Raw genomic sequence first — 25,632 nt, forward strand, 5'->3', positions numbered from 1 at the left:
TCTGATGTGTCACTCCAGTGGATGAGTGAGTGGAGGTAAGCTGGCCGGAGTGATGCCTGGGGCGTAGAAATTGAAACAGGGAGAGAGAGAGAGAGAGAGAGAGAGAGAGAGAGAGAGCGACGAGAGAGGGCGAGAGGAGCATCGTGGGATCTGAAGAGCATGCGTCAGCACTAAGGCAGAGTCAGAGAGAGAGAGAGAGAGAGAGAGTGTGACCGAGAGAGAGAGAGATGGTGACAGCAGAGATGAGCGAGGTGGCGTAAGAGAGATTGAGGGCAGAGGTTGATGGGACAAAACAAATAGAGTCCACCAGATTTTTCTCCTTTATGTGCCACACCTTGAATGCATCAACTCAGCATTTCTTCCTGAGTCTGGCAGCTGTGAGGACGCACGGAGGACATTTCTCTCTGTGTGGCACACAAAGGTCAGTAAATTAGTTCTCACTGATCACTTTGACACTCCAGATGCTTCCGGAAGACTAAAGCTACTCACAATTCGAAAAAGGACAAACTGTGCTCACTAACAAGTGGATGCTCGCCTGTGTTTCTTCTGAACGAGATCAGTTAGAGCCTTTTGAAGATCGAGGACTATCTTTACTCAGCATCATACATTACTGTCTGCAGCACGCCATGGGAATCCATTTCCAAAGATGAACACCTGTGCTCTTACTGTGCCGTCAGGGAATGCAGCCTTATTATGAATGTGTTCAACTGAACAACTTGTGGTTCCTCCATTTTCAACCAGAGCTGACTCAACCGTAAATGATGAAGACAATGGAGGAGGTACAAATCCATGGAGAAGCAGCAGTGTGGGCTGAATAGTGAGACGTACTGTACCGGATGTGTGAAATAACGCAACCCTGTTCTATGAATGACAGAATACTCCACTCGTCTTCCTATGACGGCGAGGACCTCGCCGCGAGCTCGACTGACCGACTGACTGACTGACTGAGTGCCTGGGTTGCTTACTGACCGGAGCAGCGGCGGCGGCGGCAGCAGCAGCAGCAGCGGCAGCAGCTATTTGAGGACTCGGAGGACACGCAGCCCTGGGCAGGTAGCGGCCAGGTGTTGCAGCGTAACGATGGGGGAGACGGCTGAATACCAGAGGCTGCAGGAGACGTCAGAGTCTGACTACCAACGCCTGCCCAGTGATGATGAAGAGGTAGACATCTACAGCTCTTTCCATTCATACTGTTCTATTGTTCGTACTGTCACCTGACAAACACCGATGACAAAGAGAAATATCAGCATGTTTTTATCTGTCCTGTCAAAGGAAAATGAGACGGTGTGAAGTAGCTTTGTGTGATTGAGAATATTATCACTGTACTGATCTAATATAGACACACAAAAATATATTTTTCATACCTACCATGACTAAAGCCAGAGTTTACTTTTATTTCTTTATATGTGTCATGTTTTGGGTTTTTTTAAATCACATTTCAGTGCATCTTTTAGGTCAGTTTGCTGATAATGTAGCTGTAATATATGAGGAGCACATGACTCAGTGGCAGTGAAGGGAATAATGTTTTTAGTGTTTGATTCACTATAAAATCTGTCGAGATATGTTTATTACAGCAGACACTGAAGAGTTTTCAAATCACAACCGTAAGGTGTGAGTAAGTGAATCATGGCTTTGTATTATTTTCACCAGTATGCTGCACGTTCACTCATCGTCACACTGTCATGGTCAACTTATCGTTTGAAAACAACATTGCAATTGTTAGCGGCAACACCTGTGCTTCTCCTCCTCTGGTAAGTCAGATGACCGCCGAGGAGAAACGCCTGTTGGATTGCATAAACACAATCTCATATCACAGATCTCCCCATGTGCTCATTCATCTGTCACACAGCTCCAGCTCTTTCACACCCCTATGTCACCAGCACCCTCCTCGGCCACCGACACCACAGCATACCCCGTGTACGCCACACAGCAATTCTCACCCACACACAAGGCCGGCCCCCGCGTGCACTGGCTTATTGAACACAGAAGCATGAGGTCATTGATGAAGTGCTGCTGAAGGAGCGTGGTGACATTTTATACCCTTCCCACTTCTTCCGCAAAGCTCCACGCCTTTTCGCAAAAGGCCGCGGCGTTTCTGTCGGGTTGGGCCAGATTGTCTGTCAACGCTGTCTGTACACAATGCACTCGAGTACATTACTCATAGGTGATTGTTTTTATCGCCCTTTGTTTTAAAGTTGGACCAAATAAGAGGAATGTGTTCAGAATCACTTTAAAGTAGTGGAGCTATGGAACTAATCCAATATTAACTTACTGCAGGTGCATTATGATTTTGTTTTTGTGTTACCCAATGATGTTTGGTTGCATCGTCAGTACTCCAAAGTATTCTGAAGAGGACCTCGAGATTTTTGTAGTTTTCTAGTATTTACTCAGTAGTTAAGCTCTGCAGTTCTTCTGGAAAAGGTCGTCAAGTTTGTTCTACTAGATATTTGTTTGTGAGGTTTTAATTTCTGTGTTGGACCACATGACAGCATCATATTTGACACAACTTATTGTAATGATGCCAACTTTCTGACTTCCAAAATACCATCAGTGTCACGGCAAAACATAGTAAATAATGTAGGAAAGAATTTAGAAACCATTCATATTCTATATCGGATCATAGAACTTTGGGTCGCATAGCGCTGGAGGCGATCTCAGCTGACTCCTCACACACCCTGGACAGGTTACGACAGGGACAACATGCAGACTTTTAACTATTGTGGCCCAGTCTATCTAACCAACCTCATGAAAACATCTATGAAAGCAAAACCTTGGCTCAGTGAAGCCCAGGTAGTGACCAGCCTGTAGGAAAAGACAATGACGGTAACTTTAAACCCCTGTAAACTTATTGTTACCAGATTCCTGAACATATTGTCACCCTAAAATACAGTGGACTGTAATTCAGCTTTTTTAGAGACAATGTATGATAAATTATAATTTTTTGATCTCTGTTAAACAACGACTTGGTCATAAACCTTGCATGTTCACCACAATAGTGCACTTCTCGATTCATGTCCAGCTTTTCATACATCATGCAGTCATATTGTCACTGTTGTGTGACTGGAGTGCTTCAAAATTTAAGTTTTTTTTAAATTGTTTATTAATTTTTGGGTTAAAATCTTTATGCAGGCTTGAGTTGTCTTAACTTTTGACTTCCAGCAATATTTACTTTAAACAATCTCCCCTTCTTCCTCCTATGTACACTGGGTTTAACGCCAGCCCTCCGCGACTCCGCCAAAGATAAGTCAGTATAGAAACAAGTGGGATGGATGAATGTGTCGATCTGTGCGGCAGTTTAAATGTCATGAATGTTCTCTGTGTGTCGCGCGGTCTATGTGCTGGTTCAGCGAAGTTAAGCCGGTGGACACGGCAGCTGTCCTGGTTGCCGGGGGCTGAATCAGATCAGTCTCCTTCCACAGCTGCAGCTTTGTGCTGAATGCAGCGGTTTCTACAATCGAATCCCCGCCACACGCTGCACACCGCCTCCTCACTGCCACCTCACTGCCACCTCACTGCCACCAGAATCTTGTCTTTTCAGAGAGGTGTGAGGACGGATTGGTCGAAGCACTGAGAGAGAGAAAGTACGGCGAGTCAGAGACTGAGGATAGAAAAAGTTAGACGGGAAAGTGAAGAAGCTCGTCAGTGTTGTGATGAACTCCAGAATGCTGGCGTCGTTTCAACGAGAGCAAAACATTGGACCCTTTAAACAGATCTGATGGAGATCTACTGTCCTCCTGGGGCGCAGGGTGGGATTAGTGGGTCAGCCCTGACACAGTGGTCCAGCTTCAGCTCTTAAAAAGTTGAATTTGTTTAGTCGGAGTTATTTTACATATGATATTAGTAAATATCCCCATTCATTTCATTATAGCACAAGCTGTTCTAGATTTCAGGTTCACACTAAGGTGACTGAACGTCAGTCATGCTATTCGATTGACATTTGCCACTGGCACTCTCCTCTCCCCTCTTAAACAGCTTTGAGGGATCAGCGAGCGGATTGCTTCGGATGGGCGTATTTTCAGGGTTGAGGCACCGTTGGGAACTGTTGTTTAGTGGGGGTTGTTTTGGCCGCCTGGCATTATGCATATTGGGTCAGGCGACCAAAACAACCTTGTTGACAAAAGTCAATGTTTATGTGTGTGTGTGCATGGGACGCAGCCCGCTTTGCCCCACAGCTCTTTTCATTCCCACAGTTGTTCTCTTCACCACATTGATGCACATCACAATGCCTCCCCGACTCTGTGAACGATGAGGTGATACGGGCGGTGAAAGGATTTAAGAACTTAAAAGCTAGACTTTGGCAGATGGTTGTGAGATCAGGAATGAAGCATCTCTCTCTCTCTCTCTCTCTCTCTCTCTGTCTCTCTCTCTCTCTCTGTCTCTCTTTCTCTTTCTTGCGATCCGGGCTGGCAGTACCTAGTCAAGAAGCACATCATCTGTGCATGTGTGTGTGTGTTGGTATTTTGTTTGTGCAGTAGTAAGAGGGATTATTCATGCTTGTTCTACTACTCCTTCAGTATGCTCTGAAAGTTTTTGGCAGCCAGCGCCCAAACCGCTGATTGTTGGTTTCGTCATCAAAAGGTTCCAACTCATTTTAGAAATACACTGACTGCTGCTAAGCTCGCTTAAATCCCAACACTGTAGGTCAGTGTGAATCCATTTGATGTAAGTGCATGCCTCTGCATGCCTGTGTCTGTGTACAGTGAGCATCATATTACAGAAACAAGCTTAATGTGTGTGTGTGTGTGTGTGTGTGTGTGTGTGTGTGTGTGTGTGTGTGTGTGTGTGTGTGTGTGTGTGTGTAACATTGCTCAGGCACAATGCAGACCTCACGCAGCACTTTGTTCTTCATAATCTTATTAGCCTGCAAGCCACTAATTTGATGTCTACCTCCGTTAACAAAATCTACACGGTCAGACGTTTTACTTTTGCTTTACAGCATTAGCATCCTTTTATTTTCCACTTGTACAGACAATGAGTCATATGGCATGCGTGCGTGTGTGTGTGTGCGTGTGTGCACATGACAAGCAGATGAAAAGAAAGGGAGCATGGGATGAAGGCCAGACAGCTGACAGTATGTGTGCAGAGCCAAGTGGGGCAGTTTTACCATGGATTTCATTGTCCACGTGAAAGTATGTACTTAAAGTAGAAATTGATTGAGGTGTAAATTGCAAACTCTTTTATATTTTTGGGTGAAATATGACTTATTCGTGAAAAATAACGTGATGTCGCAATCATGATTTATTTTTACATAATAACAAATTGTCATATATATATTTGCATTGAACAATTTGTCCTTTTGGCATCGCTCTGATTCAGGTGGTAGAGCAGGTTGTTGTTCATTTGCCATTGTTGGGAGTTTAAACTTCACAGTTTCACTGTGTGTGTGTGTGTGTGTGTGTGTGTGTGTGTGTGTGTGTGTGTGTGTGTGTGTGTGTGTGTGTGTGTGTGTGTGTGTGTGTGTGTGTGTGTGTGTGTGTGTGTGTGTGTGTGTGTGTGTGTGTGTGTGTGTGAATGTATGAATTACAGTTTTAAGCTGGATGCCTTCCCACGTGGGTCTCTGAGTATTTGGGGGTTTTGGACGTTGCTCAGTGGTGACCTGTCAGTAGTTGGACTCTCACCAAATTCCGAAAGTCACACTCACATTTTCAGACTTGTATTTGGTTTTTACTTAGAGCACAGGTTGTCTCCTAAAGCAAGGGTCAGAAGAATGCAATTTCCTGAGTATTAGAAGAGAAACCGTGGTGCCATTTTTCACTTTCACCATTAATCTGCAGTCAACATTTCTCACTGTACAAATAATGTGGACACAGTGACGCAAAATGACAGTTTTGTTAGTTTCATCTGATGGTTGTTTTTATATGAGATTTAACAGCGTCTGATAATGATCAGAAATAGATGTAGTCATCCGAATCATTGCGAATACATATCAGTTATTACAGGTCTGGCATGAATAATGATGCTAAAAGTGCAGCAGATTAAAGCAGTCCGAATCATGAAGTTATCACTCTAACTGTCAGTCCAACAAAGGGTTGTAGTGATAATACCCCCCAAAAAGGGTTGTGCTCTTCATCTGTTAACAACAGGAAAATTAAGGTCAAGTAAGATTATCCAGTGAAGCTCATCCGTGCACTTTGGATAGACATGATACTAGGCCCATATAGTGAGAGTCTGTTTTTGGAAATTTCTTGTATTTTGTACTAATAATTGGTAAATTGGTCTGAAAACACAGACATTTTGAGAATGGGATCAACAGTTCAGAGTTGAGCAGTGGAGAGATAAAGCTACAGAGGCCAGGATGAGAGTTTGGACATGTCCTAAGGAAAGATAGTGGGTATTTTATACAGAGAAGACCTCTGAAAAGATTAATGTGTGTAGTGAAACAGGCTTTGTGATGTCTGATGTAACGATTTAGGTATGGGATAGGGTGAGTTGGAGGCAGATGAAAGGAAGCAGCCAAAATACAAAGAAATTTAGTGAATAATGAATGTTGAGTAAGCGAATGATAACTTAGACCGAGTATGACTTTCTGGTAATATATGAAAAGCTGTGAAACTAGTGACAGATAAATAAGGCACACATTCTAAATTGAGTCTATGGAAGCTCACTCTGCCTCCTCACTGCAGGACTTGGTGCCACCTAGTGGTACCACAGTGAAGCTGCATGTTTACTTACAGACCATTAATCGCATTGCTCTAATCTGCTTAGTCAGGAGGCAGCTGACAGCACTGTGACACATTCCTCCCACTGATTTAAAACTACCAAGCATCAGCTGAGCTCAGCCATTCATTTGCTTCTCGTATTCAGCTTCTCTCTCTCTCTCTCTCTCTCTCTCTCTCTCTCTCTCTCTCTCTCTCTCTGTCACACTCACACACACACACCGAGCTTCTTTTTTTCTTTTCTCACCACTTTTCTCTCTTTTCCCTTTACTTTTCTTCTCAACTGAATTTGTGGGATTAATGACGTCTGCTCTCATCTTATCTTATCTGATTGTGAGCCGATTCAGAAGCGTCGCCGGTTTTATTACTATTACTGCATGCCTGCCTTTTTTAAGCATATGCCTACACACACTCACGCACACACACATGCAGAGCTGTGTTTGCGATTTTGTCAGTTGTATAATTATTTGCAGTGTCCGTGCAAATATTGAGGAATGTTGACTATTTCTTGTCCTCTGTCTCACAGTCCTGTGAGTTACACAACTGTTCCTGAACAAACATCTTTTTCCAGTTTGTCACAGCACTTTCACTGTGACATTAGCCAAACAACAGTTGAAAACAGATTTCACTGATGATCTTGGGGGGATTGTGCTATCCGTGGCATCTCACGAACATTTGAACCGAAGACCGGTTCTCATGAATCATCTCCTCTGTGTTTATTCTCCCCATATAAGGAACGTGAGCATGTCTGAGCTGAGGTTTGAATATTAGGACGTTTAAAATCGGTTAAATTGACAATATGAGAACATCTCTGAGAATCCAGAAAAACGATTGCGTGTGCTGCAAGATATTCAATTAGAAAGCAAACATAGTTTGACTTTTGTAAACTGTTATTTAGAAATTCAATCAAAACTTTGTGAAACATATCAAAGCGAAAATTTGCCAGTTAGAATAAACATATTATGAAACTTGCGTTTGGATTTTAATACAGGCATGATTAAAAGGAGCCATTCAGACAACACAGATAAAAGCCTCTGATGGGTACCACATTTTGCTCTCCCTGCACTTCATGATGTCTACGCTGAATAAACAATCGTAACGTCTTGTGAATGGAGACACACATACACAAGGTCGCTAAACAAAGCTGTAGTACATTGCTGTGCCAGCCCTGTGTTTGATTAAAGTCAGACACTTCACAAAAGACTTTGTGGTTTGGTCTATGTTTTCCCTCCGTGACTTCACCAGAGGCTCACCTTCCTCCCGTCCTCTTGTAAACTCCAAACTTCCTAATTAAAAGCAGCAGAGAGGCAGTGAATGAAAGAAAGAGAGCAGGGGAAAAAAAAAACCAACAACAAGTGGAAAACCAACCACAAACTAGAATGGTGGACAGATTGATGGATTAACTCGCAGTGAACAACACGAGGGGATGAGAGAGCAGGAACCTGTGAAATTGGAAAGCCAAAAGCTTAATCGTGTCTGCTGGCAGAGAGAATGGGCGCTCGCCGCTACCAAGGGTCTGAATAGCAGCTGGTAAGGGCTCGTTTATAGTCAGCAGAGTGGAAGAGAGATAACATTTTTTGCGGATTAGAGGCAGGAAATAAAAGGCAGCACCAAATAAAGAAGAAAATGCAACGGTTTGGCTCGGTCGTCGGGGAGGGGAGCAGAGGAGGGAAGGAAGGGGAGTGGAGTGAAAGAGGGGATTAATGAAGGAGTGGAGGGTGAGAGCAAGAGTTTGTGCCACAGTGCTAAAAAAGAGAATTGACATCACTGAGACAGGAAAGGAGTAGAATTCTGTTAAGTAACTGTCCCATCTGCCTCCTATAGCCAATCTAAAGTAAATATATATAAAAAAAGTGATTAATCCTCTTTATTATAGTAGGAATACCTTCACACAAAGATCCTGAACTGTTCCAACACTTTGTAAACTGGTTGTGCGAGTGACAGAATTCACCCTGGGAAATATTTCAACTCAAACGAAATACGTGCGCGTGTGGTACTTGTATATATGGATGTTTTGCATGCGTGTCTCTCTGTGTATGCGTATGTGTTTGTGGGGGGTGGGGGTGGGGGTGGTGGTGGGTGGGTGGGTGGTGGTGGTGGTGGTGGGGGGGGGGGGGGGGGGGTTGCATCACAGGAAACAAGCTCCCCATCCTGTAGTTGAATGTGACCCTTTGGCCCCGGATCAAATGCTCCTCCGGGCTGAATACCATGAAGCCTCTGTCCTCTGCACCACGCACTGCTCTCCACTGCACGGACCGTCTTCCAGCTCGCAGAGACGGGAGGAGGGGAGGAGGGGGGGTTGGTGGAGAAAAAGAGTACATGGAAGAGAAGAGTTGAAGATGGGATGACATATTAACTGGATTCAGTACACAGACTAACACACATTGTTGCCCTGAACCACCCAAACACACGACTCGGTGCCCCGCTAAATTCTGAAACCAGAGACGGTCACTGTGGCTGTCACGCTTGTACTGCCTGCCCGACTGCTGAGAGATTGAATCGGGGAGAAACTCGCTCCTATTTTTAGTCCCATGCTCAATGGAGGGATGGAAAAGCAAACAGACAGTAGCTGCATGAGAGCGAGAGAGAGAGCGCGAGAGAGAGAGAGGGAGAGAGAGAGAGAGAGAGAGAGAGAGAGAGAGGAAGGAAGGAGGAGTGACTTATTTGCAAAGTTCTGCAAGTTTGGATGACTGGTTCATTGCTGTCTGAGGACACATGGCTAGACTGGGCAGAGGGTACAGTTGAGAGGCTTTCTCTTTTTTTTTTGTGCTTCACACATCCTAGGACAACCTGACTTTGCACACTTCACTTCTGCATAAATGCCTCTCTAACTTCTTGAGAGGGCCGAAGCTACAGACGGGGCTTACAGGAGGATTGCCCCCGCCATGGAATGTTGTAGATTTGCGTACAGGGCTGCAGGAAGTTTTTCTTCCCCCTCACCGGTTCAGAGACTTGAGTCTGGATCCAAAAAGTTTGTGTGCATCTTGGAATTCCCTCAGGGACTTGGAACGTCACACCAGGAGTACCGTGGGTTTGGTCATGGTTTAAAGGACGAGAGGCTGCCTCCAGCCATTTAAAGACGAATGCATATTATTTGCACCCAATGCTGAACCAGACGAAGGAATTCAGGATGCGACGCTTTGACAAGCTGAAAAAGACATTCCCCTTCCTGGCTCACTTTCACGTTTACAGAGTAAGTCTGGTCTCCTGGACAGTCTGCGTACTTAATGTACCAGTGCTGACATGAGTTGGAACTTTGGGATCACGTTAGAATACATGAATCACGAATCCTGGTGGAGGTCAGTGGTCTGACAGTGTCTGTGGTGTGGACGCTCCAGCTGGACTGGAGCTCTCCTCTGGGAGGTTTGTTGTTACTGCAGCAGGATGTTAGAGACCTGAAACAGGACATAGGTTTTTGGCTTGTGTGTGTGTGTGTGTGTGTGTGTGTGTGTGTGTGTGTGTGTGTGTGTGTGTGTGTGTGTGTGTGTGTGTGTGTGTGTGTGTGTGTGTGTGTGTGTGTGTGTGTGTGTGTGTGTGTGTGTGTGTGTGTGTGTGTGTGTGTGTGTGTCTCCACTACCACGAGAAATGAGTTCAGCCCAGAAGTATTTCTCAGCAGAGACATCATGTTGTTTCTCTCTATCCCATCTTCTCAGGCTCATACTCTCTCTCTCTCGTTTTGCGTTTTCTTTCTCCATATTAGTAAATGTAAGTTTGTTACACTTTATGATTTATCATGCATTTATTAATTTTTTCGATGTGTTGCATCACTAAAAAGGAAAACAAAATATTTAGCCGCCTTTGGAGTGAAAGAAATAAAAGCGTTGGGGACTCAGTACTGGACCTCGTGCCCTTGTTGGATTCCTCAGAGTGCTGCCACAAGTCACGCCTAATGACCGGAACATAGCATTCCCCCTTTCAAACCTACACCGCCACGATGTGCGATCTCATCTTTACCTCATTATAGGGAGAAGTCAAGCGCCACGAGGTGCTGCACAACTGAAAACACATGGAAACATTTACCAAAGGAGACAACTCACAGTTTTTTGGGTGATTTGTCGGCCGGTGACCATGCAGAATCTTTCTTTCTTAACCACCTCTATTAGTGGATATGTTACATATGCGGTGCTGCACCTGTCTCGAAAACTGCAACTTGTGCTATATATAAGTACATCCGTATTTGTATTCTAGGTTAATGGGTCTGCAAATTGGACAGATAAACAAGTGGACAGATCAACACGAGCGCTTCATTGCTGTGTTTTTCACGCTTCATGCTTCAGATATGACACTGCCATGGAAAGAGGCCCAAGAGGAAGCTGACTTGCGTCTTTGGCACCGGCCAGAGAAATAGCACTTGTGTGTTGACAGCCAGGGGAGATCAGAGTTTGTGCTGCACTTTTGAGGATGAGAGGTGTAATAGCTGGAGGTGTATTTTACCTGTATGAAGGGTATTAGACTTAGAACACTTTCACTAAACAGTGAAAATTAGAAATAGCTTTTTTCTAAAACATTGGCAGGTATGATCTTTGTTTCAAACTTAATGGAGCAGTAGCTCAATCTAAACATGCCACATGACCGAGGGGCTTTTGGCACAGCTTTACCCAACCGAGCAGACTGGTATATCACCTTTCTGAGAGTAGGAGTCGAGCATGATGCAGCAAACGGCAAAATATGGAGCTGGAATCAAGTAACTGCAGCTGGAGTTAGTCCCAAACCCACAGGCACTGCTGGCACTCAGTTTACCCTGGATCTCCAGTTCATTCAGGCTTCTGCAGGTCAGTATATCGCATTACCTTGGGTTTTTCATTGGGAGGGGCGAACTTTTTAACTTTTGCAGTTCACGAACAAGAGGATTTCCGTCCAAGCTAACGCCAATGAATTTTTCTCAGTATGAAATTTCGCACAAAAAAACCCCAAAACAAAACACGAGGACAAACCCTGCTTGCTGCCTCGGAGAGCCCGAGCTGGCTGCACATTTGGACGTTGCAGAAAGATGTCAGCTGGCCCACGTTTATGGTTATTGGAATGGTTTTGTGTCAGGATATGAACATCTGGCATAACCATTGCAGACTGAGGACTCAAAGTCGATTGAGCTCAGTCAGAGCCTGCTACTGAATTTCCTGGAAATACTGGACTCACGGAGTCTGAAAAGACGCAGTATATGCATGCTATACATATTCAGTGCTGAGTGGATGATCTTGCTTTATATGAAAAACTGCTACTACATTTAAAATGATCAGGCATTTTTTTCAATGTAGCATTTTAAGTGGGATGTGCAATATTTCTTTTCAATCACTGCAGAGTTTAACAGTTTGCACATCCTTGCAACCTATTGGTATTCTAGATTTTACAAACTTTTTAGAACTCGGATCGTACTTTATTGGCTCAACATGAGGTCTGCATTTCTGCGTGAGGGAAACTGGTCACAGTCATTCAGCAATAGAACGTGATTCTGATGCCTGAGAGGAAACCGTGACCCCTGCGACACTTTTCTCTAACCTTTGTAACCTTTCTTTAACCAGCACAGGAAGTTCCCCATTCACAAAGTCTAATTACTTCTCAGTAAGGGGCCCACTGAAGCTCAGAAGATCCACCCGAAAGGTCTCCCTGTCCATCTCTGCACATTGGGAAGGCGTCTTGTGTTTTGAGACTATTGGTTTGCAGGTTCACTGTTAATGACATTTAACAGTATAGAGGCACAGTGGTGCCACCAGGCAGTGAGGTCTTTCCTGTCTGTGTGTGATTTGGCATCTGAGTTTCTTCTCAGAAACTTCAACATTTCTGGTTAATTTAAATGTCCAGGGACATTTTCTGCAGTTTTTGGGGATCTATTTGGAAGCAAATCCCCGAATCGTTAACAAAACTCATTGAAACATATTCCCGGACGTTCCACATGTTTTGATGTGCGTCCAGAGGCCATGCTTCCAACGAATGGTGAGCTACTTTGACCCACTTTGATTTGATTTGATTTGATTTGAAATGTTTATTTCGAATATCAAGGTACGAAACAAAACAAAATAAGGCAAAAAAGAGAAACTTTCATCTCCTCCATGAGGTGACTCTCCCATCCACTTTGTATGGGACTTTAATTTTTTCTAATAGTTTTTGGGGATTTATTCAGAAATGGTTAGCCAAATCATTAACGAAGAGCTGAATCGTTAATAAAAATCATATTTCCAAACTTTCTGCATGTTTTTGATGTACTTTTTGTGTCCTTGCTCCCAATGGTGCAGGACTTGTTACGCAGCAAAAAAACTGCAAAAACACAATCATACAATTAAATGGCCGCCGGGGATCGTAATCTTTGTGCCATGCCATTGAGGCAGGCTCTCACTCTTAACTATCAACTGGAAACTAACTGTCGAGGCCTTCATACACTGAAAATGTTCTTTAAAAAAAGATGAAATTTACACACACGCAAACATGATTAGGTGTAAATGACAGTAGAGTCTTAATATGACCCTCTTGCTTATTTTTTAAGTGGACAGTGATGGATGATGTTTTAGTTTGGGGTTTTCACAATGAAGATTGACATTGTGTGGAGCGATGTACAACACTTAAATCACCTTTTGCCTTTGCTTATAGACACCAGATGTGCAGAAGGCATCCCTGTGACGTCTCTGCACTATCTACAGCAGCACTCCCCAAAATAGAACCTTTCTTATACTAGACTGGGTTTATTTATTCTGTTTGCTTGTCTTTTTATAAATTGCAGCTGGGACAGTTATTCCCTCAATGACCGTAGATCTCTGCAGTGAAATTATATCTGGGGCATTTAAAATAATGGCAGTATGTTTTTTTTCTTTTGGGTCTTTTGCCTGCTGTGTTCTTGTTTTTGAAAGCATTTGGATTCGACTGACCACATTGTTTGTGTGTTTAAATGAAAGTTCAGGAGTGTATGACGTTTAAGGATCTACCCAGGGTGCCATAAACAATTGCTGTACAAGCAAAAACAATGCCTCTGAGCTCAGTTTCCTTTCTTTTCCTACCGAAAAGAATGCTTTGATTGTCTCTCAGTGACATTTTCTTCAGATGTACTTCACAGATTTTGTTTCAGACTTTGAGAAAACGGTTTATGCATAATGGCCATTGATTGGTTTTTCAACAAAATCTCTTGTTCTTTGTGTGTTCTTTTCATCAGAAGCTGGGCAGTAGCATGCAGTGTGAGGAAGGCACAGAATGGCTGTTGGAGCTGCTGATGGAGGTGCAGTTACAGCAGTACTTCCTGCGGATTCGAGATGATCTGAACGTCACGCGGCTGTCCCACTTTGACTATGTCAAGAACGAAGACCTGGAGAAAATCGGCATGGGTCGACCTGGTGAGACAGTTATTATTCCCGAGCAGCCACAGGAAAAAAAAACAACAAACTGAGCCATGAATTAACTTGTGTTAGGCTGAAACAAGGCTTTACCTTTGAGTTAAATTAATTAGTACTTGATAAAACGTCCATATTAATCTTCCTTTTTAGTGACTAAAAGCCCCCAAGTATGCATATCGATGGCACTTTTCACCTGAAGATGACAGTTTGGCAACATCCTCTGGTTGTGTGATTCTTTTTGAAGAAAGATAATGATCGCAGCATAATTCAATCTATTTGTGAAAAGCATTTTCTTCATCACTATTGTATTCTTTATGTGTAGGTATGTGACACCAAAGGCTGAAGTAGGGCTTTTGTGTTCGTGATGGCAGTGTGTCATTTGGATCACCCTCAATGTTGCTGGGACAAATCCTCTAACTAATACCCTTTAATATCATTTAAAACTCACAACTGGTAATTAGGTGCAATAGGAGCAGACACCAGAGTCCCAAATCATGTGTGTGTGTGCGCGCGCGCACGTTTGTGTGCGTGAGTGTGGATCATAGCAATAATGTTCTCAACCCAGTTACTGAAGCCCTCAGGGCTTCAGCTATAGAGCCGCTTAAAGACCAATTACACCCACTTCTCCCTCATTCGCACTCATTTATTCACTCACATCTCCCTTCATGTCTCTGCTCTCGAGGCTTTTAACTGCTGTTCTTCTTTTTATCCCATTAATGCTCCTGTCGAGTTTTTGTATGTATTCTTTGGTTTCTTTTCTTTCAAAGTCAAGTGTTTTTATTCAGTTTATTCCACTTTACTTTCTTCTCAGTCATTGCTCTCTTTAGATGACAAATTGATATTCAATCATTTGAGTCAGTCAAATCATTACAATCTTGAGGGTTCTTCTCGATGGTTCTACATGAATAGAAGCTAAAATCTTCATTCTTCTTTGAGTTTATTCACTAACCTTTGTTTTGCTCCTTGATATAGGGCAGAGACGGCTGTGGGAGGCTGTTAAACGGCGGAAAGCCATGTGCAAGCGCAAGTCCTGGATGAGCAAGGTGACAAACATTGACAGGCGCAACACACAAACAGAGGTCTCATTTAATCTGGTACATGGTATGCTCGGCTTTGTGTCGCCACCGCGGCATCTGTCTGTGTAACAGTGTGCGTGTGTGCACGTAAAAACAAAAACTGGTGGAGAATCCAATATCAAGTCTATAATCACAACTATCTGAGTGAATTTTGGTATCATTCATTGATAACATGAATACAATGATATTAACAGACATATCTGTTACAATGCAACCTTTACATTAATACATTCAGTAATTGCATCACTAATTTGGGTTGAAATTAGCGTGTGAACGGTCACACATAACACAGTTGAAATAAAATTAGTTTCAACTTTGTGAATCATCATAATATTATCAGATTTGGGTAATTTGCCATTATGAGGGAGATGTCAGTATTTTCTCAGAAGAAACTCCACACCTCGTTCCTCCAGAGAGCTCAATGGGCGGGTAAGCATGTTCAGAGGAGGCAGAACGACACGCGACAAGTCACAAGAGCTGATGTCACACATGCTCAGCGCATACTGCATTCACAAAAGGGCTGTTTCACCAAGCATCAGGTCTCCCACAGTGTCTGACTGACTCTTTTCATAGCGGCTGAAGGATTCCTCACAATGCCGCCAAAACTGAAATGTATCTCATGCACATCTTGACAAAATCACTCAGAGGAAGGAACTGTGGCAAAGGGAGACCGAGGAGAAGCTGTCAGTACTCTGTATGTGTGTTTGTTGGCTGTGTGCACTTGTGGGACTTGCATGGCGCTGCTTGCCATCTATAATTACACCTGTCTGTTTCCGCCTCTGGCACCATCCTTGGATAGAGTAATCTGCCTCCTCAGCCTGCTGTCTGTATGTGTGTAGATGTGTGTAGATGTGTGTGTGTGTGTGTGTGTGTGTGTGTGTGTGTGTGTGTGTGTGTGTGTGTGTGTGTGTGTGTGTGTGTGTGTGTGTGTGTGTGTGTGTGTGTGTGTGTGTGTGTGTGTGTGTTCTGTGCCATATTCAGAATCTTTTGAATGTCGACCGTCCTATTTGAAACCAACTGACCACACCGTAACCACAGAGAGGTGGTGTTTTTAAAAAGGTCTGCAGCATTATGTCATGTCTGCTCCGGCGTGAATGTGAAACCACATACTGCTTGCTACTGTTTATATCCAGCCAGTCAAAGATGTGTGGCACTGGAGATACACTGACACCTCCTTTCCTCTGACGACACAATTTGTGAATACTGACCGGGTGCTGTTCATGAGCCAAAAACGACACACGTCCACTCAAAACTACATGTGATTTGTTTTGTCGGTCTGTATGAGGGAAGTAGAGATTGGGTTATTCTTTTACCAGCCTGCTCATTGGCTGCGTCATCATCTGCAGTTGCTGATGCACAGAAAATACATTCCTATTTTGGTAAACAATCTAATTCAGGGTTTCTAAACAAAGGTTTCCCTTAAAGGCTCATGTGTTCATGTTTAAGGGAATGGATAACACACACACACACACACACACCACACACACACACCACACACACACACACACACACACACACACACACACACACACACACACACACACACACACACACACACACACACACACACACACCAGAGAGCGAGAGAAATATTCGGTTCACCTAATCCAATACTGCTCTCTAATGAGCACTCCCTAAACAGCTCAAAATTCACTCTTTATTGTCTGAAATCAAGTGAAATGTCTCTCGCTGATGTGTGTGTGTGCGTGTGTGTGCTTGTGTGTGTGTGTGTGTGTGTGTGTGTGTGTGTGTGTGTGTGTGTGTGTGTGTGTGTGTGTGTGTGTGTGTGTGTGTGTGTGTGTGTGTGTGTGTGTGTGTGTGTTTGCCTTCCATTCATTTGTTGTGCACATAAGAACGTGTATATTGAGGGGAAGAGATTCAGCTTATTACCTGTTTTGATAAACGCTGCACTAAAAAAGTTCATATTTTATTGAGTACAACCCTCATGTAATAAAAGACGTTGCGTTAATCGTCGCAGTTGACTTGCAAATGATCGTGAAGCCATATTTAATTCATAGTGGTACGTAGATAACTTATCAACTGGTGCAAGTTTTTTTTCAATATCTTTCACTAATCTTTTTTATGATTTCAGATAGATATCAGATCATTTGAGAACAGTAACACATTCAAAAATGTTGGAACAAGCCCCGTATTTAAAAAGTTGTGGCATCTCTTCATCTTGTAGCACCAGACTGTAACGGGATTGGATCTTTCAGAGATTGGTGAAATTCTTTGTTAAGAATTATGTCCCATTCTTGTTTTGCTTTTTTATGTTGATGTACAAAATGGTTTCTATCTGGTGAGAGAGGCTTGTAATAGAGGCCAGATGGGAGCGGATGTTAATCCAAAGTCTCTGTATCCTTTCCAGCAGATGTATTAGCTGCCCAAGCCATAGGAATTTAACCCCATGATATCAAAGTTTCTGGTTTTTGAAAATAGAGTATGTGCTGATAAAAGCTGGTTGGTGACATTATGCTTTAGTCTGCACAATACGGCATCTGAGTTTACTCAAATAAGGTTAATCTATTCATTTGACCACCATATTTGGTGGTGTATGTGTATGTGTAGGATAATTACTTTTGGGTTTTTCTTTGGTTTCGGGTTACACTTTAACTTTAAGTCATTTGTGTAGTGCACAATAATGAGTGTAAAGACAAAAGACTTCTGGAAATGTTCTCGAGGCTTGGCAGAATCATACATCAAGAGACCCTGAAGGCAAATATTCGCCTACGATCTTGTCTGATAATGGTGCTAATCTATACTGTAGATGACAAGATCATTGCTGTATTTGCAGTTTTGCATTTGAGTGGAATTGTACCACAACTTTGCCTTTTCGAGGGGCAACACTGGTGAACCGCTGCCAGTTTTTTCCCCATTTGCCACTCAGTAATGTTCGTTCGATACACATTACTTTTACTGACAACTCAACATAATTGGTTGTAAAATGTGCCACCACCCGTTTTTTGTTGCTATTTCTCACTTTTACAGCTTTTTCATGTCCCTGTGCCAAAAGAAAACAACAGTGATTGTTGTGCTGCTTAAGGTTTTGTTGTATCTGCCCCCTGTGGCAGTTTGTGACATGCAGTTAGCTTCTATGAGATGTGTCACGAGCGGATCATTCACCGGAGTGATCAGCTATTCACTGAGACAGCATTTAGTGTCAGAGGTGTAGTAAGTCAGAGTTGTGCATTAGAAAAAGAGAGCGAAAACATAAGACGAAGAGCTTTCTGTGAAATTTTGAATCGCAAATCCATGGCTGGCACAATTTCTTCATACAAGATGATGATCAATGGGCGGTAAAGGTGTCTGGAAAAAAAACACAAAAATCCCCCCTTTGTGAGAGTTCAACCCGCAAAGCCGTATTACACAGTTTCTCCAAATACTGTGTTTATTGTTCCAGATTAACTTTTTGCACAGCCCGCTTCATGTTTTATTTCTCCTTTTCGTCTCTAGGTGTTTAGCGGTAAGCGTCCAGATGGAGGAGACTTTCCTCAACAAGGTCAACCGGCCTCCTCATTTCGTAAACTGTCTCCTACGCCTCCCCTGTGTCTGGGGGAAGGAGTCCAAGCCACGCCGGCCAGTGGCAGTGCTCCCCCCGATGGGCAGCAGCAGGCTCTCACCTGCCTCATCCCAGAGAAGGACCTGACACTGTTCGAGAAGCTTGGAGACGGCTCCTTTGGTGTTGTGAAGCGAGGGGAGTGGCTGACACCTGCAGGAAAGGTGGTGAGAAATCGTCCGCCTCTCATTCAGAATTTTAAAAAACATCTTGAGCATTGTCACACTATTTTAAATTAAAAAATTGAGCTTGGCAATGCTGATGTAGATAAATGATTTTTTCCCCCTCTCATTCTCCAGTTGAATGTTGCCGTGAAGTGTCTAAAGACTGACGTACTCAGCCAGCCCGACGCTCTGGAGGACTTCATCTGCGAGGTCAACGCTATGCACTCCCTGGACCACCAGAACCTCATTCGACTCTACGGTGTGGTGCTCACACACCCAATGAAGATGGTAGTGTACGCACAGACATGCACGCACAGAGATGGATTAATGCCAGAACACACACAGTCAGTTGCCGGCTTTTGTTGCCGTTAGCACCACTACACACCAAATGTATGACACATTAGGGTTTTTGGATTTCGCTCATTCAAACGTACACATAGCTTTTAGTTGTTCTTGCCACGTTGCATTTTCTGTTTCCTCCGCATGTTCTTCACTCCGACTTCTTTCACATTTCTTTTGTTCCTGGTGCTACTCCTCCCTTTCTTCACCCACTTCGTTTTTTCTCCCTTTCTATACTCTGCAGGTGACTGAATTGGCTCCTCTGGGATCTCTGCTGGAGCGTTTGCGGTGCGTCCGTCCACAGGGTCCCGTGCTGATCCACACTCTGTGTCAGTATGCTGTGCAGGTGGCTTGTGGCATGGCCTACTTAGAACAGAGGAGGTTCATCCACAGGGACCTGGCAGCCAGGTAGGGAGACTGGGAGCTTTGGCAGCTATGAAAAGGTCAAGGTCTATTTTCAAATATGCCGTATTGTTCAAATATAGGAATTGTTTTACCGCTGTCGTGAATTATTTATATCGCTTTTCCTCCTCCGCCCAGACATTTGCAAGCCATTACTGAGAGACTTGGCCCATATGCAAAATGACTCAGTGGTTGGCTGGTTTGACTGGGTGGCCCCTGCTTCTTGGTCCAGCCCAAATTAGTCACTTTCACTAAAATTTGAACAACATGCTGATGGTTGAAAGCGAAATCTCAGTGGATTAGTCACTCCCCCAGTAAAACTGACGCTAAAATTGCAATGACTACATATATTTGTCACAGTGTACAAGCTATTAAATCTTCTTCTGAAAATATTCAGGAGCTTTTGAGCTCCGCCAATAATGCTACATGATGGATGTTGCAAAAGTCCTGGGCTGTAGGGCTGCAATCAGAGTAAGACAGACTATTTACATCACTTTCAATGGAAAACCCAATAATTGAACACACAACACACATTCATATTTATCCTATTCAAACATTTTACATTATGGTTTTACGATGAAGTGTGCAGACTACTGATATTAAAAACAAATTGTACTTCTCAAGAACATTCCTCCTTTTCTTATATAAACCTTCATTAGAAATCAATCACCATTCTTTACAGAACGTAGGCAAACACAAACCTATTGTCATCGTTGTTTAAATTGTTTCTGATGGTGATATCATTTCCTGTTTACGCCACTGTGTTCAACTAATAAAGCGAAAAAAGAAAATTGGAGGAAAACTATTAGCAGAACTGTGATGACTCTACGTTAGGATTGAAAAATTCCATGCAGGCATTAAACACAGAGTTCTTTCTCTTCAGGAACATCCTGCTGGCGTCTGCCCACAGAGTGAAGATCGGCGACTTTGGCCTGATGAGGGCGCTGCCCAACAACCATGAGCACTATGTCATGCAGGAGCATCGGAAGGTTCCCTTTGCATGGTGGGTGGACTGCACAAGCAGTACAAGAACTTAAGCTGTTCTTGGATCTCATCCAGGGATAGTTATTTTTGAGATAGAGATGGGAAGGTTGTTTTTTTTACAGCAGAAAGGTCAAATCTTCTGCTGCTGATCCTAAAGACCAGGTGGCTCATCTTGTTTGGCTTCTTTTGTCGACAGTTTTTATGTTAGTGATGTACAAAGTTGGAAATCCTCCTTGCTTCTATTGTGTTTATACACACAGGGTTATAATTTCACTCTGAAAACCCCCCTACACACTATTTAAACTCACCTGTTTAACCGAGTAACTATTTTTATTCATTCATTCCATTCCCCTAATTTATCTTTGGCCAAAATAGGTCATTGATATTTTCTTCATAGAGTTGTTGTTGTGTTGTAGGTGCGCTCCAGAGAGTCTGAAGACAAGAACCTTCTCCCATGCTACAGACACATGGATGTTTGGAGTCACTCTTTGGGAGATGTTTACACATGGACAAGAGCCTTGGTTGGGCCTCAATGGCAGCCAGGTAAACACAAAAAGCAAAGAAATGCAAACATGAATGTCTGGAAAGATACCTCCTTGCACATATGTTGATATAGCTTATCTTTTTCTTCTTTGTTTCTCCTTTGTCTCCTCTGTCATCGAATTAACACTTAGATCCTCCATAAGATCGATAAGGAGGGGGAACGTCTCCCTAAGCCAGAGGACTGTCCACAAGATATCTATAATGTCATGTTGCAGTGTTGGGCTCAGAAACCAGACGACAGACCAACTTTTATCGCCCTCCGTGAGTTCCTGCTTGAGGTAAGGGGGTCGTCATCATTGGAAAAGCCATCAATGTGAGGCTATGTTATATAAAAATTAATTATGAGCCAAACACTTTTAGTGGTTTACTTGCCACCTATTGTGCACAAAAACAGGTGTGCGCTCAGCTATCTTTCAATATGTGGACTTTTAGCTCCCCCTGGTGGATTTTGCTGTTCTTACATTAGTTCTCTAACTTTGCTTGTTTCAGACCATGCCCACGGACATGTGTGCTTTGCAGGACTTTAATGAGGCCGACAAACTCCAGATCCAGCTCAACGATGTCATCACCATCATAGAGGGGTGGTGGGTTTTCAATTACATTCGGACTGAATTTGTTCACTTTCGTGCGTCTCACCAAATAAACTTACTTCCTCATCTCCCTAATGATTAATATAGCTAAAAGTGGTTCTAACTCCAGTTCATCCTACAGTCCCAACACAGTAATTACTGACTCCAGATTGCTCATTAGTGTAGGTCATTCCACCCAAATCTTAGATGAGCTGTGACTGCCTGATGTGATTAGGAATCAAGCAGGCACGGGCGATCACAAAACAATCAACGCTGCAAGTCTCATGCTGACAATAAAACTGCAATAAGATTTCTAATGAAACAAATGAATTTTATTGCATTGGTTAGTCTCTGAGTCTCTGATCTCAATAACAAGTGTTGTATATCCTCATTGTACTCAATATCTTTTTTCAGGGCAGAGAATTACTGGTGGCGAGGTCAAAACAAGCGCACCCTTAAAATCGGACAGTTCCCCAGGAATGTGGTGACATCGGTAGCGGGGCTGTCGGCACACGACATCAGCCGGCCGCTCAAAAACAGCTTCATCCACACAGGACATGGAGACAGTAACCCTCATCGCTGCTGGGGCTTCCCAGACAGGATTGACGAGTAAGGGATTAATTTATTCATTCAGCTGAATATATGTTTTGATTATATGATAACATAATAAAGAATACATTCAGACTGATCAAAATAGTTTTTCATATTGTTATTGATAGCCTGATCCATGTTTGTTGAATTGGAGCATTAATAAACACTCACCAATAGATGGCAGTAGCATGTTGTATTTCAAAGGTCCTGCACTTTTTTCCCCCCCACACAGCCTCGGTGTTACATCCAGTGTAGTGACATTTACTGCAAATTAGGTGTATCCCTTTCTTCCTTCCAGTTTGTACCTTGGGAATCCCATGGACCCTCCCGATGTTTTGGGTGTAGACCTCAGTGCTGCTCGGCCCACACAGCTGCCAGGACGGTCTAAAAGTGAGTAGAAGAAAGTTGTCTGCAGAAACTTGAACCACTTGACCAAAATCACAGCTATATAGTGAATCTCTGCTGGAACAGCCAGCGACAGAGAATGAATTACATCTTATGCCAAAAAATCGGCACTAAAAGTCGAATCAGATTTGACACATGATGGCAGCCAGTTCGTTTCATATTTCTTTGCATTCATGTAAGGGATTCTGCCTTTAAATTCAAAGTCTTGGTAATGCAACTCTCGAAAATGAGCTTCAAACAGCTTGCTTCTCTCTAATTCTAACAAAGCATCTGACATTTGCTTGTTTCCCTTTTCTTTTGCTGCTGTGATTTTCTTTCGCTCCTTTTTGTTTCTTCAATTGGTCCGGTGGTATTCGCTTTTTATTTTTCCAGAGGAGCCTCCTCCCCGCCCTCCTCAGCCAGCAGTGTTAATCAAGAGTAAGTCTGGTTTCTCTCAGCAGCTTCCCACCCATTGCTCCTGCCATCTCTGTTCCCTCCTAGCTCCACTTCTCAAAGGTACATCCCATAGTTTTGCGTCTCTGTCTTTTGCCTGACTTTGCTGTGATCCTGTCACCGTGTCTCCGTCTCACCACCACAACGTCCCTCTAACAAGGTGTGCAGTGTCCTTGCAGTGCACCGTAAGACTAACCTCACATATGGAAACTTTTTAAGGAGACGAGTGTGTCTTTGTGGTTTTGTCGTGGCGTTGTTACTCTTATTCATTGCTTATGGAGCAATGAATTTTGTGTTTTTCACTTACAGAACCTTGCTACGATCCAGTAAACGAGGATGAGGATGTAACGTCTTCCGGACTAAAACGATTGTCGCTCCGGAAAACTGGTTCAGTCAAAGGCCTCAAGCTTAAACCCGCAGCATGGGTTTCTGCCACAAAACAGGGGAATAACAGGACCTCAGGCTCAGGCCACCACCTCAACAGTGAAGTGTCCCTCATTGACTTTGGGGAGGAGTTTGCCCCATCCACGCCCTCACCCTCCCCTGTGATGGAAATTCAGATCCCTACATTAGCAAAGCTAGCTTTGCAAGCTGAGAACATCATGGACAGGACTCCAGCTCAAAGTCCATCTAGATCGTTGCCTCGGCCTCTTCACCCCACACCAGTAGTAGACTGGGATGCACGGCCATTACCACCACCTCCAGCCTACGACGATGTAGCACAAGATGAAGACGACATGGAGGTATGGTAAAGTACTTCTCACACTGTGCTAGTTCTATTATCGCTTGTCACTGATATTTCAAGTGTTTTGATGGAAGAATTTTAATCTTATTTCCCCACAAAGGTGAGCTCAATCAACAGCTCTGAGCAGCAACACGACGGGGAGCAGAGTGACGTTCGTTATCCAGATGAGGCTCCTTCATCAGGACAGAAGGTGGAGGGTGACACTCAGGTCTCCAGAAGTACAGACAGAGCAGGTCTGGAGGACAACCTCTTTCTCCCCAGCAAGCAGAGCTCCAGTTTGTCCACCTCTTTCTCACAGTCTGCAGAGATCTTTCAAGAACTCCAGCAGGAGTGCATGAGGAGGCTCAATGTACCTGCAGCAGGCGCTCATCAGTCCCAGATTTCAGCCTCGTGTCCACAGACTCCTCTGAACCCCCAGTCCCTGGAGGGACAACAGCAGAGTGCCCTCTCCTCCAATGAGGACAAGCCACAGATCCCCCCACGTGTTCCCATCCCGCCACGTCCCATTAAAAGGGGTGACTACACATCTGCGCGCTGGTCAAGAGACCTCTCCATTTCTCCAATGCCAACTGACACCTCAGAGGACATTTCAGGCTCATGCCAGGACAACCCCCCTCAGATCCCCCCAAGAGACCTCTTGTCTCAGCCTGGCTCGAGAACTCCAAGCCCCATGGGTCTGGTTGTGGGCTCCCCCCAGCAGAGGATCTACTCTGTCAGCCCCGGCAACATGCAGGCCTCACTTGCCTCCTGCCCCTCTGCACACACCTACAGCTCCTACCTCTCCACCTCTCCAGGTAAACTTATGCCTACCACACACAGCTTCGCCTCAGATCCTAAGTATGCTGCACCCAAAGTGATCCAGGCGCAGGGAAAAGACACAGCCAGCAAAGGCCCCTGCATCCTGCCCATCGTCCGCGATGGGCGCAAAGTCAGTAACACCCACTATTACCTTCTACCAGAAAGGCCGCCATACCTTGATCGATTTGACCGCTTCTTTAGGGAGGCGGAAAGCCTTCCCAGCGGCGACATGGAGGACAGGCATGTGCGGCAAGCGAACACAGCCACCGTCAGACCCATGGTGGTCAGCACACAGACAGTACAGGGTCACGCTCATGGGCAGGGGATCATCCAGCCGGGCGAGCTGAAGGCTAATTTCTCCTCCAACAATAACAGCAGTCTGAGTGGACCACGGTCAGGGATGAAGACATCAGTTAGTCTCCCTCGTGTCTGCTCGGATGGGCTGACAGCACCAGCGGTCACAACGTCCTGTGCTCGGACAGACGGAGGAGGAAACTCAGCTGACAGGGTCAAAATGGTAAGGCCTGTGATATTTGGACAAGGCGCCTAAGAGCATTTATTGTCTGAGATTAGAAGTATTACTTAATGAACCTAAAAATACAGTGTGAGTCTTTCCACTGTGAATATTAAACTCAATACCTGTTAAATATGTAGATGACCTTTGGTTCTCAATGATAATACCAGGATTACTTTCAATCAACCATGAAGTGCTGACCTTAACCACACAGCCATTTGTTCTTGATCCTCTGTAATTAGTGTGAAGTAATATGACTCAATTCTTAGGCGGTTAAGTTGGATGAAAGCACTGAAATAGCAGCGCTGTGTCAGAAGGATTCAGTATTGCTCGTCTACAAAGATGTTGAATGTGATGTGAGGAGGTGCAGAGAACATTTCTCTTAAAATGATAGACTCTTATATCATTACCTTCAGTGTGAGTTCAACAGCTGTGTTGTATTCAGTGTTGGGGTAAACATGATATAAGCTGGTTGTCTGTGGGAAAAGGTAATTGTTCTTTTTAACTGTTCAGGTCTGTTGAAACTGAAGAAATATACTTATGGT

General features: G+C 43.9%; 1 protein-coding gene across 5 annotated transcripts in view; it reads left to right on the forward strand.

Moving 5' to 3' along the window:
- The window catches only part of LOC308120206 (activated CDC42 kinase 1-like), a 51,835-nt gene that overhangs the window by 19,226 nt on the left and 6,977 nt on the right, over positions 1-25,632 (forward strand). The window contains exons 1-14 of one of the 5 annotated variants that reach the window (XM_080480667.1): positions 1,047-1,158; positions 13,792-13,969; positions 14,942-15,012; positions 18,499-18,768; positions 18,901-19,053; positions 19,349-19,512; positions 20,390-20,509; positions 20,907-21,033; positions 21,165-21,311; positions 21,523-21,617; positions 22,017-22,211; positions 22,492-22,583; positions 23,340-23,773; positions 23,876-25,090. In XM_080480667.1, the coding sequence (XP_080336793.1) occupies positions 1,078-1,158; positions 13,792-13,969; positions 14,942-15,012; positions 18,499-18,768; positions 18,901-19,053; positions 19,349-19,512; positions 20,390-20,509; positions 20,907-21,033; positions 21,165-21,311; positions 21,523-21,617; positions 22,017-22,211; positions 22,492-22,583; positions 23,340-23,773; positions 23,876-25,090 (3,342 nt within the window). In that variant the 5' untranslated portion in view covers positions 1,047-1,077. Of the gene's footprint in view, positions 1-1,046; positions 1,159-9,350; positions 9,847-13,791; positions 13,970-14,941; positions 15,013-18,498; positions 18,769-18,900; positions 19,054-19,348; positions 19,513-20,389; positions 20,510-20,906; positions 21,034-21,164; positions 21,312-21,522; positions 21,618-22,016; positions 22,212-22,491; positions 22,584-23,339; positions 23,774-23,875; positions 25,091-25,632 lie in introns of those variants that run through there. The other 4 variants (XM_080480670.1, XM_080480668.1, XM_080480666.1 and 1 more) reach the window with 4 other exon arrangements.

The sequence above is a fragment of the Lipophrys pholis genome, assembly GCF_963383615.2.
Source record: "Lipophrys pholis genome assembly, chromosome: 1".
Lineage (NCBI taxonomy): Eukaryota > Metazoa > Chordata > Actinopteri > Blenniiformes > Blenniidae > Lipophrys > Lipophrys pholis.